The 17,062-nt window shown below is 42.0% G+C and overlaps 2 protein-coding genes across 6 annotated transcripts in view; both read right to left on the minus strand.

Annotated features, from left to right (window-relative positions):
• Positions 1–8,807, minus strand: part of usp19 (ubiquitin specific peptidase 19) — a 40,704-nt gene extending 31,897 nt beyond the window's left edge. For all 5 annotated transcript variants that reach the window (XM_080734177.1, XM_080734176.1, XM_080734174.1 and 2 more), the window contains exons 1-2: positions 8,510–8,807; positions 6,245–6,621 (exon numbers count right to left, since the gene is read on the minus strand). In XM_080734177.1, coding sequence (XP_080590303.1) covers positions 6,245–6,449 — 205 coding nt within the window. In that variant the 5' untranslated portion in view covers positions 6,450–6,621; positions 8,510–8,807. The remainder of the gene's footprint in view (positions 1–6,244; positions 6,622–8,509) is intronic.
• Positions 8,808–11,808: 3,001 nt separating this feature from the next.
• Positions 11,809–17,062, minus strand: part of lamb2 (laminin, beta 2 (laminin S)) — a 71,510-nt gene continuing 66,256 nt past the window's right edge. The window contains exons 32-35 of the mRNA XM_080733515.1: positions 15,942–16,083; positions 15,207–15,383; positions 14,441–14,600; positions 11,809–13,063 (exon numbers count right to left, since the gene is read on the minus strand). Of these exons, the coding sequence (XP_080589641.1) occupies positions 12,927–13,063; positions 14,441–14,600; positions 15,207–15,383; positions 15,942–16,083 (616 nt within the window). The 3' untranslated portion in view covers positions 11,809–12,926. The remainder of the gene's footprint in view (positions 13,064–14,440; positions 14,601–15,206; positions 15,384–15,941; positions 16,084–17,062) is intronic.

The raw sequence follows: 17,062 nt of genomic DNA on the forward strand, positions 1-17,062 counted from the left end.
CCCCGTGGCAGACCAAAGACCAGATGGAGGGATTATATCTCCAAACTGGCTTGGGAACGCCTCGGTATACTCCCTGAGTATGCTCGGGATAAGGAAATCTGGAGGTCTCAGTTGGAACTGTTACCCCCGCGACCCGATTCCGGATAAGCGGTTGAAGATGGATGGATGGATGGATCACGCATGTACTTCAACAAGGCATTGATTATATGAAGCACAAATTGACATCACACGATACACGGTCGGCTGTCATCAGTCGTCATTCAAACTCCACGGTTCACAATACAACTTTGTTGTACAACGCTGTCACTTGATGAAAATACCGTAATTTATTTTCGGAAAAACAATTTTGTATCACTAAAGGTCTTTACACACCGGTGAATTAGAGAAGTCGTGAAAAAGCGACCCAAAATGCGAAGTATTTGCCTTACGCTTTTCCCCATACACTACAAAGTGCGACCCGAATACCGGTATGCATATAAAATTCGCCAAATTGAATAAAGTTATTTGTTGTGCGAGGTCTTTGGGGCTGGAATCACACAACCCTTCACAATCACATCACAGCGGAGACACCACGGGTTCCCCCGCAGCAAACAGGCTGTCAGCAGCAGCAGCAGCGGTGTAAAGTAATCAAGTACATTTACTTGAGTACTGTACTTGTATTTGCCACCATTTGTGGCTACTCCACTACACTACACTAGATGGATCCTATTGTATTTAATACCCAACTATTTATTTTTAAAACATTCGTCTTTTTGCAGATATAAATTAGCCTATAATAAAACATAATATATAAACCAGACTTTTACCAGTAAGAAATTCAAGTATCGTAATTGCTGGCCTATAAGCCGCACCAGCTAATTTTAGAACGAAAACAGGCAGGTGTCTCTTGCGTTTCCTGCTAGAGCGCCCCTGGTGGCCGTTCAAAGCATGGGAAGAAAGTCGCGGCTTATAGTCCGGCAATTACGGTACTTTTTTCATCACTGACGGCAATAGGCTACTAGAAATAGAAACTAGAAATAAATTAGGAATCGCCTTTTGTGAGTATTTAACTCTCATATCTAGGGCTGGGGTGGTATAATTTTTTGTTATCGTGGTAATAAGTACGTTTTTACATTTTTAATTTAAATACATTTAAATATATATTGTTTATAATCGCGGTTATGAACTCGACACTTGCGGTATGCATTACACAACGCAGACCAATAGCTGGATGATATGACTAAATGTTATATGTTTACAATATTTATGGAACAAACTTTCATATTTGATCGATTTTACATTATCCCTAAACGCCCATAATTACATAATTCAGCAAAGTATCTGTTTTATATTACTTTATTGAAATGATACCACTAAATAAGGGGGAATGAATGTATTTTGGAGCTGTGTGCAGCTCCCTATACGTGGCTGTGTGGGTCTGTGTGTGTGTGTGTCTGTCTGTGTGTCTGTGTGTATGTAGCCTGACTTCGGCGCGTAACTAGTGCCGCACCATTTACGCCACTCGCGCAATATATACATCAAAATGTGCGGCTCGGCCGGGAATGGTGTTCTATTACCTTTCGTTCCGATCCGCCTTACCATGCCGACGTAATCGGCAAAAAACAACGCTTAATTGTCCCCATTGACTTATAATGGGACAATGCAAGAAATCACTTTCAAGTATTTTTCTCTCGTAAACCATAGGAGCTACAGTTTCAAACCTCGGAGAGGAGATTCATAATGATTTTAAGAATGAATCGAAAAATAATTACATCACTCGGCCTCATGGTGGCGCTATAACGGCCCACTTTACGTTTTGCCCCGTAACTCTTGAACCGTAGATCGGAAAATTACAATTCTTTTTTCCCTGGATTCCTTGGGTCAAGACGCATCTCCCCATATAGGCCACGCCCAGGATAGATTTTCCGCCATCTTGAATCTTCTCCAAAACACACTTTTTGCTCCTTTTCCTACATATTTTCTACAAATGTCACAAAAATCGGTACACACACACACACACACACACACACACACACACACACACACACACACACACACACACACACACACACACACACACACACACACACACACACACACACACACACACACACACACACACACACACACACACACACACACACAGGTGTGATTTTTTCACATCATTTAAAAGATTTGACATAATCCTAATGCTACAGATATGGCAAGAGCAGACAACAGAAAAAACACATGAACACACATACAAAGATAAAGTACTTGATGACGGTGTGACATGCATTTAGAGCAGAAACACACTCACGATTCCAATCACACAAACAAAATCAACTGCACCTGCTCATGAAGCAACAGTGGTCATACCAATGCTACCAATGCACTGACATGCACAAGTGGGTCAGGCCGATGCACTCGGGTGCGCGCGCGCACACACACACACACACAATATATAGTGAACTCAGCAAATCATAGTAGGGCCTTCTAAAATAGACTGTGCCACACAAGCCCAAAGGCAGACAACCATGTTGCTTCAACAACCACATAGTGCACATACACCTTCCACTTTCTACAAAACAGCCATTTGTTAATCAGAAATGGCACACTTAAGCCAACCAAAGACTTTGAAATTCTCGCGAGATGAGACGGAGATAAATCCATTTCGAAACAGAAACTCCCTCACGAATACAACGCTGACACATGAAAATCGCAGGGTACCTTTCATCATATTGTTCTCAAAGTTGTGGCGTCCGCCGAAAACATCATTGTAGCAGCAGCAGGTTCCTTGCTGCCATGTGCCATGCATGGAGCCGCTTGAGAAAGGCCCGTGTCCTGATTTAGTCCTCAATGACAAGAGAGCCCTTACTTTCCCTCCGGCTCTTCAAAGCTCCGTCATCTCCCTCTCTGTGCTGCTAAAGGTCGTAAGCAACACCCAATCCCATCCAGCTGGAGGAGTTATATTCCCAGTGCAGCCTGCGTCATTGTACTTTCAGGCTGCATACCGTGGTTAAAATATCATGTGGATATTCATTATGCCACAAAAGGGTTTTCATCCTCTATTCTCTTTCTAATGACAAAAAGGTTACATCAGCTATGTATGCATATACTGTATTTTAAACTAAGCAACTAGGGTATTGTAAATTGGTATATTTTGTATGTAATTACAAAAATAAAGAAAAGAAGGAAAAAAACTGTTTCCCTCTCAATGCTAATCAATCGTTCTATGTGCATCTTGTAGCAAGATGGTGTCTCTCTACTCTGCTACTATTGAGGCTTGTACAGTGTAATAACAGCAGTATCTGGCTGGCTATCAAGGAATACAGTCAAACTAAACTTTAAGACGAAGCCAAGGAACTCAGGGCGGTAGGACCCAGGAGGAGGGAGGCAATGAGCTGAGAGCTCTTCCCTTATATGCCTCAGCCTTCATTACACATGAATGCCAATACATCCATCCTAACATTGCTATGCTAATATGAAGAGACTTCGTTTAATCTGAGACTAAATTAAAACAACTTAAACTGAGTGTAAGATTTAATAAGGTCAGTAGAATCCAGATTACTTAGTATATCAGACTCCAAGGAGTTCAATATTGCTCCTCCAGTGACAATGACATTTAATAAAATCAAATTAAAAATAATAATAATAATATAGAAAAACGACAGACTATAATAAAGAAATTATGTACATTTTATTCAGTAGGTAGATGCCCTGTACTGTACACAGCAGTTTATTCTTCCGTTCAGCTGATGGCAGGATTCATCAGATGAGGAATTAACCAGAAACTTCACTGTAGAAAAGAGGGTTGAATGCTTCCTTTATTTTATTTTTCTTCAAATGCATGTTTACAAACTTGCATTTGCATTCAAATATATGGAATAAGTGAGAAGGCAAATTATTTATTCACTTGGCCATTACAGTACACAAACAATTACAAGCACATACATTCCAGTCACACTAGAATACATGTCAAATTGTCAACACCTTTGTTCACGAATGTATTAATTATATTACTTATTAAGGTATTATTCTCAAGTCAAAACTACAAAAAGGGGCAATAATCAGTTAACTGGATGCCAACATGGTACAGAGAAAAGGCTAATTATGCTAAGCACTGACCTAAATTATCGTTAAGAGTCGATCCTTTATCTTTTATCAGAGTCAATAGACCAGATAACGTTAACACAAGGATCAGGCCATGACAAGACTCTAAAAAGGAGGACAGAGGAGCAAGATCCTTATTTTCACATTCACACAAGAATCAGAGCTTTGAAAAGCAACGAACCCCGCTGCTCTTCTTAAGAAATGACCCGACAGCCCTGTGCACTGATTGGACTGATGCTGGTGGTGGGACAGAGAGGACGAGGGAGCAGATAGAGCTAGAGAGAGAGAACAGGGAGCTAGAGCATTCTCATGACCTTGACAAAATCCAGTTTCCCAGATCATGGGGCTGAGTCTCTGTCAGCTAGGATTACAGTACTTCAGCATGACGCAGAGCACCAAGACAGCATGTGTAGCACAAACACACACGCTGCCACCCGACACAAAACCATACACACAAGAGATTGAAATGACATGTTGAAGCACAGAGACACACCTCAAAAAAGGGACCAATAATGGCATGCTGCACTAACTGATCAAAACAAACAAAGCCGGTTAACCCTTTAGTTAAACTGTTGCAAATAAACCGGTAGCCCTAGTCCATTCAGGATGATTGCATTTTTCAAACAGTGTTTGAACTTTTATAAGCTTCAGCAACTCACCATTCACCCACACATTGCAACTATCATATATTCTGCTAGTGTCGTTTACTACCCAAATGTTACATTTTGAGTCTACATTTGCAGTTTAATATAGCATTTTGATGCAATACAAGTGTTTCTAGTTCAGAATTGTAGGATATATGAATGTGTGTGCATCTCTCTTTAGTCCAGGGCTAATAGAGAATCTGATATTTCCTGCATTGACAGGAGATGGATACAGTACATCAAGCACAGCAAGCAGCTCTGTTACAGCGACAGACTTCAGCATGGAGGCTAAATCAAATAAGCGGCAAAGTCAAAGCTCACTCTGGCTTTAAGCAAAAGCAAAATAAAGACATTCTAAACTGCACAAAACAACAATGCTTTAGATGGGATTTGCTGACTGATATGATCCTTTAAGTATTCTAATAATGATTTCTAGGCAAGGATTTCCTATGAGCTACGCCGGGTGGTTTCTGCACTTGAATGGGATCATGAGAACCTTCCATTAATTGCTTGGTTTTGGTTGTAATAACACATAACCACCTTTAAAGACAACTTTACATTTTGTGACCCAAGCTCTCAACGCGTTGGAATTTGATGCGTTATGAGCTTGGAGATCTGCTATTTTCAGTGTGGGACATGGCACGCATCCATGTACAAATCAGGCATAGAGCTGACAGAATCCCTATATTTTCATCCTTCAACCTAGTATTCGCCTCCAGCACCATTCATCCCACCGTAATTATCAGATTAGGCCTACACATATTTCCATTTGTATAGGACTTGTCCTATGCCGGCTTATTGTCTGTGGCTTGTACAGCGGAGTGTGAATGCAGAAAGATGTATCCACCCCTGCCCTTCAGCTCTCCACCTCGCTCCATCAAGCAAGCATTCACCCAACAGCCTTTTATTTACACTGGAATGGTGAGAGTGAGGTGTCCACAAACAACGTATTCACTATTATATCCACAATCAGCCTGACGAGCTGTGTGCACAACGATAAGAAAATGAGGCATATTACAGCAATACATACTAGACGTGACACGTGACATGAGAACTTGTGCAAAAGGCAAAAGGATGGTGCCTTTTGTTTTCAAAGAATAGAGATGGGTGTCCCTTGAGAGGTTGGGCAAAGGGGACAACACATTTCATCCCATTTAACAAGTCCCATGAACAGAAGTTTTATTCAAATAGTAATAAAATAAATCGTTTTCAACCACTAGTAAAAGAAAAACGTACATTTCACTGATTGGCTCAACGGTGAGACGATTAGGTTGCATTGATCACTTTGGTTTGGGTTTATTTTTGTTGTGCCTTTAAAGTTTAGCCCAAAGTCTGGCATATTATGTGAATGTTTTCTTTTAGCTGTGCTTATGATTTGGGCAATATCGTATTGCCTATGAATGTTTTGAACATGTTTATACTTTTAATACCCCCAACTCAAATCGTAACGGATACGAATACATGATTAAATGCCATTTAATCCAAGGGACAGTATTTTCAGGCCCTGCTTTGCCACCAGCAGAACTAACCTTTCTTGGCCTCAGCGATAACTCCTGCCGCAGCTCTCTTGGCCTCTCTGCTCTCCTGGTTGGCCCGGTCTTTCTGTTTCTTCTTGCTGGTGGTGGAGGAGGAGGAGAGGTCGGCGCTGCTGTCCACACCGCTACTGCCTCCTCCTCGCTGCTGAGCCCCGCCGCGTCGGCCCGCCGTCTCGCTGCTGCCACTGCTGCTGGCCATCTTCAGGCACTTGGCGCTAACGGGCCGCCCGTCACTACTGGAGTCACTGCCGCTGCTGGGGTCTGGATCTGAGGTGTGCCTCTTCCTTCCTGGCCCGGCTATCTTGGCGATGGTACAGGTATGAACTCTCCCAGAACAGAATCAGGGTGACTGGAGGGATGGGGGGGGGGGTCTAAGACAGCGGGCAAAAAGCAGTGAACAAGGGAATTAGAGTTAATGAGTCTAAGGAATATGCATTATTATTAGTGTTTGATTGCTGCATGATAGTAGTAAAGTAATGGTTATGCAATGTTGGTGGTCTAAATGTTTTACATTCCAAACAGTCTCTCATACAAACAAACACACACAGTCACACACACATATTGTGACCAGTAGAAGGTTACAAATAACTACAGGGTCTCAGGATTAAACATGGAAAGTGTTTACTGAAGGAAACTCATGGCTAAACAACACCTGTCCACTACTCTACTTTATCCTAGGTAGGGAATAGCCATAACGTTTAGCCAGCTGGAAGGGTGTTGATCCTTGTCCCATTTTCTTAGCATAGCAACACAGTAAACAACACTGTAGCAACAATTGCTACAGAGTAAAAACCCTCAGTTTTCTATCCATTTCTACAGAGTAAAAACCCTCAGTTTTCTATCCATTTGTAACGTGAATGTACAAATGTAACCAAAATGGACCCAAAAGAATAAGATTCCATTGGGTCACAGAAAGGGTACTCTCTGAGATTTAAAGAACACAGGGATTTAACTGGTTAGCAAGCAACAGGCAACAGTCTCCAACAAGCAGTGCAAATGGTGATCGATAGCTTGACTTGACAGAACAGTAAAAACCGACTCAAGTCTGTTGATATGCGAGATGCTCCTTTTGTTTTAGTTCCCATTTGTGGTTCTTTTCACGATGGTTTCCTTTTTGTTCATTACACACGCGCCCGCACACACACACACACACACACGCGCGCGCTAAAATATAATTAGTGGTCTTAGTTTACACACCACACCATTACGCTTACATTACAGCCATAGGCCAGAGGAAGGGTGGAGTTAGTAATAAATACAAAGGAGACGAGCTTGCTTTGCCGGGAATACGCTGGTGTAAGGTTACGTGCGTGTAAATGTAGTGTACATAACGTTGTAAATCACGCATACACACATAGCTATAGCTGTGTGTATCCCACTCCCATGCAGGCGGCGTGATCTGTACCTAAGCTAATGCTAGTAGCTAGCGGCTAACAAGCAGATACTGTAAAAATGCTTACTAGTCGCGCACCGTATACAGCAGATCAACAAGCTCAAGGCGTGTTGGGAGGCCACGTAACGTGGTCTTGTAGATCGGGCTATTTTCAACACGGCGACACCGGCGTAAGATGAGGCAATGATCTGGCTAAATGACTTTAGCCCACAACCAAATGACACCAGACTGGATTACAGTGGTGGGAAAAGTACTCACATTTCTTAGTTACTTGAGTAAAAGTACCAACACTGTATATAGAAATGCTCTGCTGTTAAGTAAATGTCCGGATTCTAAATGTACTTGAGTAAAGTTACAAAAGTATTGGTATTAAAATGTACATAAAGTACCAACGTGTAAAGTACTCAGAATGTCCTATTTCATGTTTTCAAATGGATAAAGATCTATTGAAAATGGCAGATCTACAAGCTCACAATGCTTCGCATCAACACATTATGAGCTTGTAGATCTGCTATTTTCAAAAGGCCATAATATATATAGGACATAAGTGGTTATTGTATGTTTTGTAATAATCTAAATCTACAAAGTAACTACAAAAGTTTTCAAATACATGTAGTGGAGTAAAAGTACAATATATGGATCTGAGATGTAGTGGAGTAGAAGTAAAAGTATTGGAAGTACAAATACCTCAAAAGTGTACGTTTGAGTACACTACTTGAGTAAATGTACTTCGTTACTTTACAGTACACCGCTGATTATATAGGCAGAAAATAATCACAACCCAGGCCACCTCTATAATAGACAACAAAGGTGATCACAACGACATGCACATGGAGTAGCGCGGTCACAACGATTATTAAACTCACAGGCTTTGTGTATTAAACGGCAAGGGCTCGGATCCCGTGTGTTGTCCTAGCCGGGCTGCAACGCTCCTTGACGGCGGACTGAGGGCCGCAGCGCCCCGCACCGTGCTCCACCACCACCACCACGGTGTTTCTGGAATGTTCTGCTCTACCCAGGACCCATTTCCCTACGCCTTTACTTTATTGGACTCCATGTGGAGGCAACAATGTATGTCGAGGAATAGAGCAGTATTTTAGGCGACGGAGAGACACACGACGAATCAATGACGACGACGACGAACAACACTTTGTTTAGGAACAAAAATAAACTGGTCAAACGAAGCGAGGAGGCACTTCCTTACTGCTGTGACCATGTGACCGCAGAGTGGAAGGAGATAGGGGGAGGATCTCTCTCTCTCTCTCTCTCTCTCTCTCTCTCTCTCTCTCTCTCTCTCTCTCGCGCAACACACACACACACACACACACACACACACACACACACACACACACACACACACGCACACACACACACACACACACACACACACACACACACACAAACACTTACTGTATAATATATTTTTGAATTAACGAAGAATCTGGAAGGTTTCTCTGGAAGGTTTCAATGACATGATCTGGGCTGTTGGGGCAAGGGGAAGAGCTGTTTTTAATGGAAAGTCTTTTGTGAGATAAAAGAATGACTTCATTAACTTTCGTAATTTAGATCGCATTTTTATGTTTTTGATTTTTATAGATGTTACTGAATAGGTCCTTGGTCTACCTACATTTCTTCTTAGATACTATTCCCAATATGCATTTGATCAATATTTAAGAGGTGCGCATGTTGAGCCGTAGCACCATCTAGTGGACAGAGTTTGGTGGAGATACCGGCACTGCTGCAGCCCCCCCGCGCCCCCTAGTGGCGAAAATGAGAAGCTTCTGGGAACCCAGATTATCACTGCAGTAGTAGAAATAGCCTACCATTATGCTTTGTGAGAAACAGCTGTGGAAATAGTATAGGCCTATATACATAAATACAATGATACATGTAAACATTTCAAAGTGAAAAGATGACTCGATTAATTGTATTTATTTATTTATTTATTTTAATTTCAAGTTAGGGCCTTGAACCTTACTTTCAGTGATTCCTTTATGAGGTCAAAGGATTGGAAGGCTCGTCTAACAATGTAAATCAGGCATTTCATTCAAGAAAGAAAGCCTGGGTAAAGCCTAGCTCTGGTCCATAGTGTTAGTGGAGTTCTCCCTAACGCTATGGACCAGAGCTAGGTAAAGCCCCCAGTAACTGTGTGTAAATGCTATAACTGTGTGTAAATGCTATTGGCCGCTGAAGTCAAACTAAAGTATACATAAAACAAATTACTTGATGTAATGAGTATGTACAAAGCCTTGATGAATGTGATTATTTAATAATTGTTTAAAACAGAAGAATGTGTTCTATGTCGCAACATTTTTACTCTAGTCTAAAGAAAGCAACAGTCAAATATCACCATGTAGTTGTGGGCTCGCCTAAAGGCGAGCACACGTATGTTATCTTCATTATTTATTTCTATACTAGTCAGTATCCTAAAACTTTGGCGCGCTTCATCTCCTAAACGCTTACACCTTTCAACACCATTCAAATTTTTATGTGTTCAGCTTACTGAGGACAAGTGTGCGTGTATTTTTCTTTTTGAAATGTTTTGTAGTTTAATTATAAAAAAATAAAAATGTTTAACTTTAAGCACCCAATGCATTTCCAATGGGTCCCCAGAGTGGAGAGAAGGATAATAGACCCATGTTTATGTTAAGGCGCTGTGGCTGCAGTGTTCACACTTCAGATATGCTATCTATATCATTGCGTTCACACAGGTCTGCTCTCTGATTTGATCCAAATGTCTAAGCTGTGTGATGTATAAAACTATAGTTATAGTTAAAACTATAAATAAATGTCCCTCTCCACTCTACTGATTACACAGCTGTGATCAAGAATCAAGTCCGGGCGATGGGATGTAAATCCCATAGCCATATATCCTAGAGCCCGCAGGGACAGTCAGCCATATTAGTGGTTGTTGTTGGTTGTCAGGGAGATATCAAAACCAATGCATTTCCAAGTCAGATCCACAAACACAATAAAAGCCATGCTCCACTCCTCAGTCTGGAGTGGCCACATAGAAGAACGCCTTGGTTATAGACATAGTGGAGGACATATGTGATCTGGGATTGTTAGCCTACAGTATATGCACTCAATATACTCCACTACAGTTGGAGTCCATTTGACAGTTGCTGGTTCCCAAACACAGAATCAAAAATGTAGATCTAGAACACATATAATATGTACAGTACAGTAAGGTTCAGTAGAGTACAGTAAAAGTACAGTAAGGTTCAGTAGAGTACAGTAAAGTACAGTAAGGTACAGAAAGGTACAGTACAGAAAGGTACAGTAGAGTACAGTACAGTAAGGTACAGTAAAGTACAATACAGTACAGTAAGGTACAGTAGAGTACAGTAAAGTACAATAAAGTACAGTAAAGTAGAATAAAGTACAGTAAGGTACAGTGGAGTACAGTAAAGTACAGTAGAGTACAGTAAAGTACAGTATAGTAAGGTACAGTAGAGTACAGTACAGTAAGGTACAGTACGGTACAGTAGAGTACAGTATAGTATAGTACAGTAAGGTACAGTACAGTACAGTAAGGTACAGTAGAGTACAGTACAGTAAGGTACAGTAGAGTACAGTAAAGTACAGTAAGTTACAGTAGAATACAGTAAAGTACAGTACAGTAGAGTACAGTAAAGTACAGTAAGTTACAGTACAGTACAGTACAGTACAGTACAGTAAGGTGCAGTACAGTATAGTAAGGTACAGTACAATACTGTAAGGTACTGTACCTTACAGTACCTTAAAGTATCCTATTTGTTGGGTTGGAACCGAGCCCACACTGTTTCGAAGGAACAGTATTTCTAGTTTAACTTACAATCTGCATGAATGAATCATTTAATTTATTGTCACTATCCAGTTGGGTGTAAGTTAACTGTACAGTAGAGGCCGACACAATACACATCATGCTATGGTATTATCAGGGTGTAAGCCGGTTGCTAATAGTTTCAGGTGGTTGCTTTGCTATTTGTTTGCTAGGATGTCGTGAGGTGGCGGTTAGGGTGTAGCCTACAAAGTTGTGAAGATACAATATTAAGTGTTTCTAGATCGCATAGTGATCTAGAAACACTGAACGACTGAACGAATCAATAAGGTCAAAGAAACATCTATTTATAGAGTAAGGGTAACCTTTATTCACAGAACTGTACACATTAAACCGTTTTTTTTGCTTTGGCAATTTATCAAAATTGTGAGGTTGCCAGCTACAGGCTGGTCAAACAAAAATCCTTGACATGTTTTATTCACGATTCATTGTCACACAAGTATCTTACAAAAAGTACACAGACAAAATGTACAAGAAATTGACATGCTATAAGGCACAAGGAAACACTGTAGCTTACAGTGTGCAACTTCACTGGTGGAAGTGCCGTTAGTGGCATTCCTCTGCATGGCAAAGCATCAGTTCACACTAGCACAGATCTTATTGTTCATTCTAACACAATCAATTTAGCATTTAGTATTAATCAAAGTGTGTGAGAGAGAAATACAGGGATACTTTATCAAGATCAATACTTTTCAATTGTTGCACTGGGATATGAATTTTGCATTGGAGCCAGTAGGCCTACCTGAAATAATACAATATTCCTCTGTTGAAGTAACTCTTGCCCACCACTGCTTGTGATGCATTTATGACTTTCATCTCCATCGTCACGTAGGGGTTGTTTGGTGGGCAGGGTCATAATTTATTATCTTCACATCTCAAATGTCTGTCACCCTGTTATTTGTGAGCAGACATAAACAAACACTATGATAAACTGGACAACAATCATCTGATGCACAGCACCACAATCAGCAGGCTTGTTACAGTATCTGTCACATGAGAGTTACTTTGATGTCCTTGTATGCTGCCTGACTTATGTTTATCGATACATAGACTGGATCTCCTCAGAACCTGTAAGCAGCTGTACAGCAGTCAAACACTAAAACATGTGTTTAATTTGACTCGTGTGTTTTGAGTTGAGTTTAAAAAAAATAAACACATACTGTACATGACATCAGATGAACCTTGAAACTCGGATGACACTGTGAAGGGCACGCATGTCTTTGTCTGCAAAATCTTTCAAACATTTAAAGCTCTCAAGAGTGCTGCACAAATAACTTGGCAGACAATTTACATATGCCCAACAGCAAGTACATCTTATATAACAAGCTGTCCAACATTTAGGTTTCCTTTTGGTTTTGTCTTGGTTTAAAGATTCATGTTGTGTGAATCCAAGTCTGACAGCTGATCTGTTCCTGTTAAATGAATGGATGAACAGTGTAGGAGGAACTCTCTAGATCAGGTTACTGGCAGGTGTTGTAGATTTTGATCTGCTCGTTGATACCGTTGAGGATGCCTCTCATCTTGTCCTCCAGGCCATCCAGCTGCCGAGCTTTCCCCTCGAGCCGCCGCTGGTTCTCCTCGTAATCCTTCTCCAGCTCTATGGGACACAGCAACGCCAGGAATGGTTAGACAACAATGGCCGCCGGGTTTCCCAAAGCGATTTTGAGCCTTCGTAAGCTCACGCATGGTCGTAGCGACACATAGTAGCAGCAAACCGCTTCAAAAACGCCTTTGCAGCCTGCGCAGGCACCTGTCAATCAAGAGCCTCCGCAGGCTACGACGGCTTTTGGTTAACCGGTTGAGAGTGTAGAAATGGAACCAAATGGGCTGCTTACGAATGACTTCAGGAAACCCATCATAAGGTCTCCAGGAGGATCGTAGAAGAACCTGCAAAGGCTCCTGTCAATCACGCCTGTCTTACTAAGGCTTTTTTAAAGGCGATCTGGGGCGCCCTTAAACCCTTCGTAGTGAAGCTGAGCACTAAAAGTATAAGTATAAAAGTGTATAAAAAATCGATCTAAGTCAAGTGGATGGCAGAGTAGCGAGTAGCAAAGGCTACACACCTGCTAGGCCTATAAAAAATTTACAATAGTGAAAACAAATATATATATATGTCACCGGATGTTAGAGAAACAGGACGGCCGAGAAACGGAGCACTCGCGGTGCCGCACGGGGCGGAACAAGCGGTCGCCCACAACAACGTCCTCCAGGCGGAGCCCATCGATTGTCCACGACATTGCAAGCGGCGCGAAGGCCAGCGGACCTTGGTCCTGCTCTTCGCCCCCGAGCGCCGCAGGCGCGAGTGGCCGCGAAGAGCGGGCCAGGGCCGCGCGGCCGGCGGAGCGCCGCGCGAGTTACGAAGCCGTGGTGAATGCAATCGTTATATTTATGCCCAGGCCGTAAGGCCTGGGCAAGCCCAAGATAAACGCTCATAGTAAGCTAATGGCTAAGCTAATGGCTAAACACCGCCCAGCTAGGCTAGTAAATAAAGAAAGGGAGTCGCAAACGAGTGACGTCAGCGCCTGCACTAGTGAATGGCTGTCTATGGGCTGTCGTCGCCATCTGGTGGTGATTAGTGTGTGGTGAACGAAACAAGCGCTCTTACAATGAACGTCCTGAGTTACCCAAACATGCTGTAACATATATATATATATTTTTTTTTTCTTTTTTTTTTTTTTTTGCCAAATGTTTGCTTAAGTCCACAATAGGGATACTAGGGTTCATGTAGTTAATACTCAAAGCAATTCCTTCAGAATCACACCAGTAGATCCATAGCCACTCTCTTCTTAACTTTAACTTTGCTTGTTTGAATCAGCATAAAAGTGTTTTTTTATAAAGGTTTAAACACAATATAAGTGTATGAAATGTGATGCCAGCAGTTGCAGGTCTCTCTCACACACACACACACACACACACACACACACACACACACACACACACACACACACACACACACACACACACACTCACACACCTGCTAGTCTTTGCAGCTTGTTTTGAGCATCTCTCAGTAGTTCTTTGGCTTCATCTCGGAGGCTCTCTGCCCTCTTCTTAGCATCCTGGACTGCCTTGGCCTTGGTGTCAACACGCTGCTGCACCTCATGGTATTTATCAGTCAGCTGGCCGTCCAGAATCTAAATGTCACCACAGAAAACAGCATAATCCAGGATGAGACACAAGGTAAAATAATCAAAATAGACCATTACTCAGAGATCCAAAGATATTTTGTCACAGGCACACACTATAGTATATAAATAGTAGTAAGACGCCTCAGGGCGACAAGCGACCTCGCGTCTGGCCAGTGATGTATATCGGACCAGTTCCCCATATATGGATATGAAGTCCTTAATATTGATGACATCAGGGATCTCCATATATGGGCATAGAGTGGTTCCCATGACATCACAACATACAATCCCTTTTACGCCCATACATGGAGATCCCTGTCTGAACCAGCCACGTGATGTCACCTGTTTATGCCCATATATGGAGATCCCTGCTCTGAGTATCTGATATCACTGTGATGTCACCTGTGATGTCACAGTGATGTGTCAGGGGAACCACAGTGTCAGGCGTTACACATATACAGTACATACGGACAAGCTGTTCCGGTTCTGACAGTAAACTGTGACCTACGGTCGCACACACATACACAAACACACACACACACACACACACACACACACACACACACACACACACACACACACACACACACACACACACACACACACACACACCTGCTTGGCCTCGTCTGCCTTAGTTCGTGCCATTGTGGCAGTCTCTTCTGCTCGGGCAGCCGCCATGCTGTTGTTGGCACGTTTGGTCTTCAAGGCATCAATCTCTCGTCCCATGGTGCCAAGGCGGTCCATGGCTTCCTTCAGGTCCTTCTCACTGTTGGAAGTCTCTGACTCAATCTGACAAAAACCCATACTGTACATGAGCCAATTTAATTTGCTTTCACTTTGATTACTTGTCTACTTCTGTTTGTTTATCCACATGATAAGTAGGAATATGATCTAATTTATAAGAACTGGATGAAGAGTTGTGTTGTGACACATTGTTAACATTTTAGGTTTCAGGCTCAAGCTGTATATGCAATCCTAAGTAATTGTGAATGTATAATAATTCGATCATTGTGTCATCTGAGAGTAGTTACCATTATAATAATACCACAGTCATCATGTAACATCGTAGCATTAAAGTGAAATCATTTCTCTCCTGTACACAACATAGAACTCTTATGACCCTTTAAAAGACTTTGCTTTCTTAGCCTAGCGCAGCTAGACTATCTGCCATTGCTTGCATTGCTTTCTGGTGCCAATGAATGGACACAATAGGGATAGAAATACCATTAGCCTGTAGATAATGACCTCCTAAAAGAACATTATCCAAGGTAATCTGCCTCAGGTTAAGAGCTCAAAATGATTGTCCTGGTACCCTGGTAGAATAATTGTTTCATGAGGTGATTATACCTGCACGAGTCGAGCCTGAGTTTCACCAATGTCAGCTTTGGCTCTATTTATGGCCTTCTCAGCTGAGTCCTGAGCGGTCTTAGCATCCACCAGGGCCTGTTTCACCTTCTCCGCTGTGGTCTTCACACCTTCTGCGCGATGCCTAAGGAACACACAGACACACACAAACACAACGTACTGCAGCATTACAAACAGGGAGAATGTCAACAAATTGCTAACATATCGATTACAAGCTTTTGTTGACATTTGTATAAATCAGTGGTTCTCAAAGTGGGGTCTACTGACCCCCAGGGGTCTGTGATGGGCTCCCCAGCTAAATGATTGATAGTTAGCAACCTAATGGACCCTTACAGGTCTGTAACGCTGAGAGTGTATAACCAGCCACACGGAAGCACACTCTTAAAGCTATCAAAGTTATGGGGGTCCGTGGGGTGACATAAAAATCCTACTTAATTTATGGACTTTATGACTAAGGCCCAGCTTAATTGAAGACTCTCAAAAGATCAGTTCACTTTGACTCAGATGCAATATAAAATGATATAAAAAGGTTTATTCACGGCGCTGTAACATTCAGACATCAGACATGTTGCTTCAGCAAGGCAAAAAGATGGACTGACTTGCCCTCCCTTTCACAGTTCATTATTAATTTGCTAAAACAAAACATCATTCTTTCTTCTCTGCAGAGCCCATTAAAAGCCAAGAACCTCATCTCTTTCTCACAGCCATAAAACAAAGAGGCCCCTATGTGGCAACTATGACCTCCTTACCTATCCTCCCTCATCCCTACCAGCAGCTGTGTCTCTGGGTCATGCAACACATAACAGTCTTCAAAATATAATAATATCTAATTCACCTCAGGGGTCCTTGAAATCAGCCTTTTGAGGTTTTTACCTTTCAATCCGGGAACCACTGGTGTAAATCAGGGGTTTTCAAACTTTTTTGACTCAGGGCACCCCTGTAAATAACTTTTTCATCCACAGCACCCCTGAGTTACACTGTCCATTTTTAGAATCTTACATCATATTGGAGAAATATCCGTTTCCATCAGAACTGACTGAAAATAACGCTATACTTGACGTTTAACCACTTGAACCCCAGCATCCTTATTCTGGGGAGAAGGT

Source organism: Nannobrachium achirus (assembly GCF_963921795.1).
Source record: "Nannobrachium achirus genome assembly, chromosome: 9".
Classification (NCBI taxonomy): Eukaryota; Metazoa; Chordata; class Actinopteri; order Myctophiformes; family Myctophidae; genus Nannobrachium; species Nannobrachium achirus.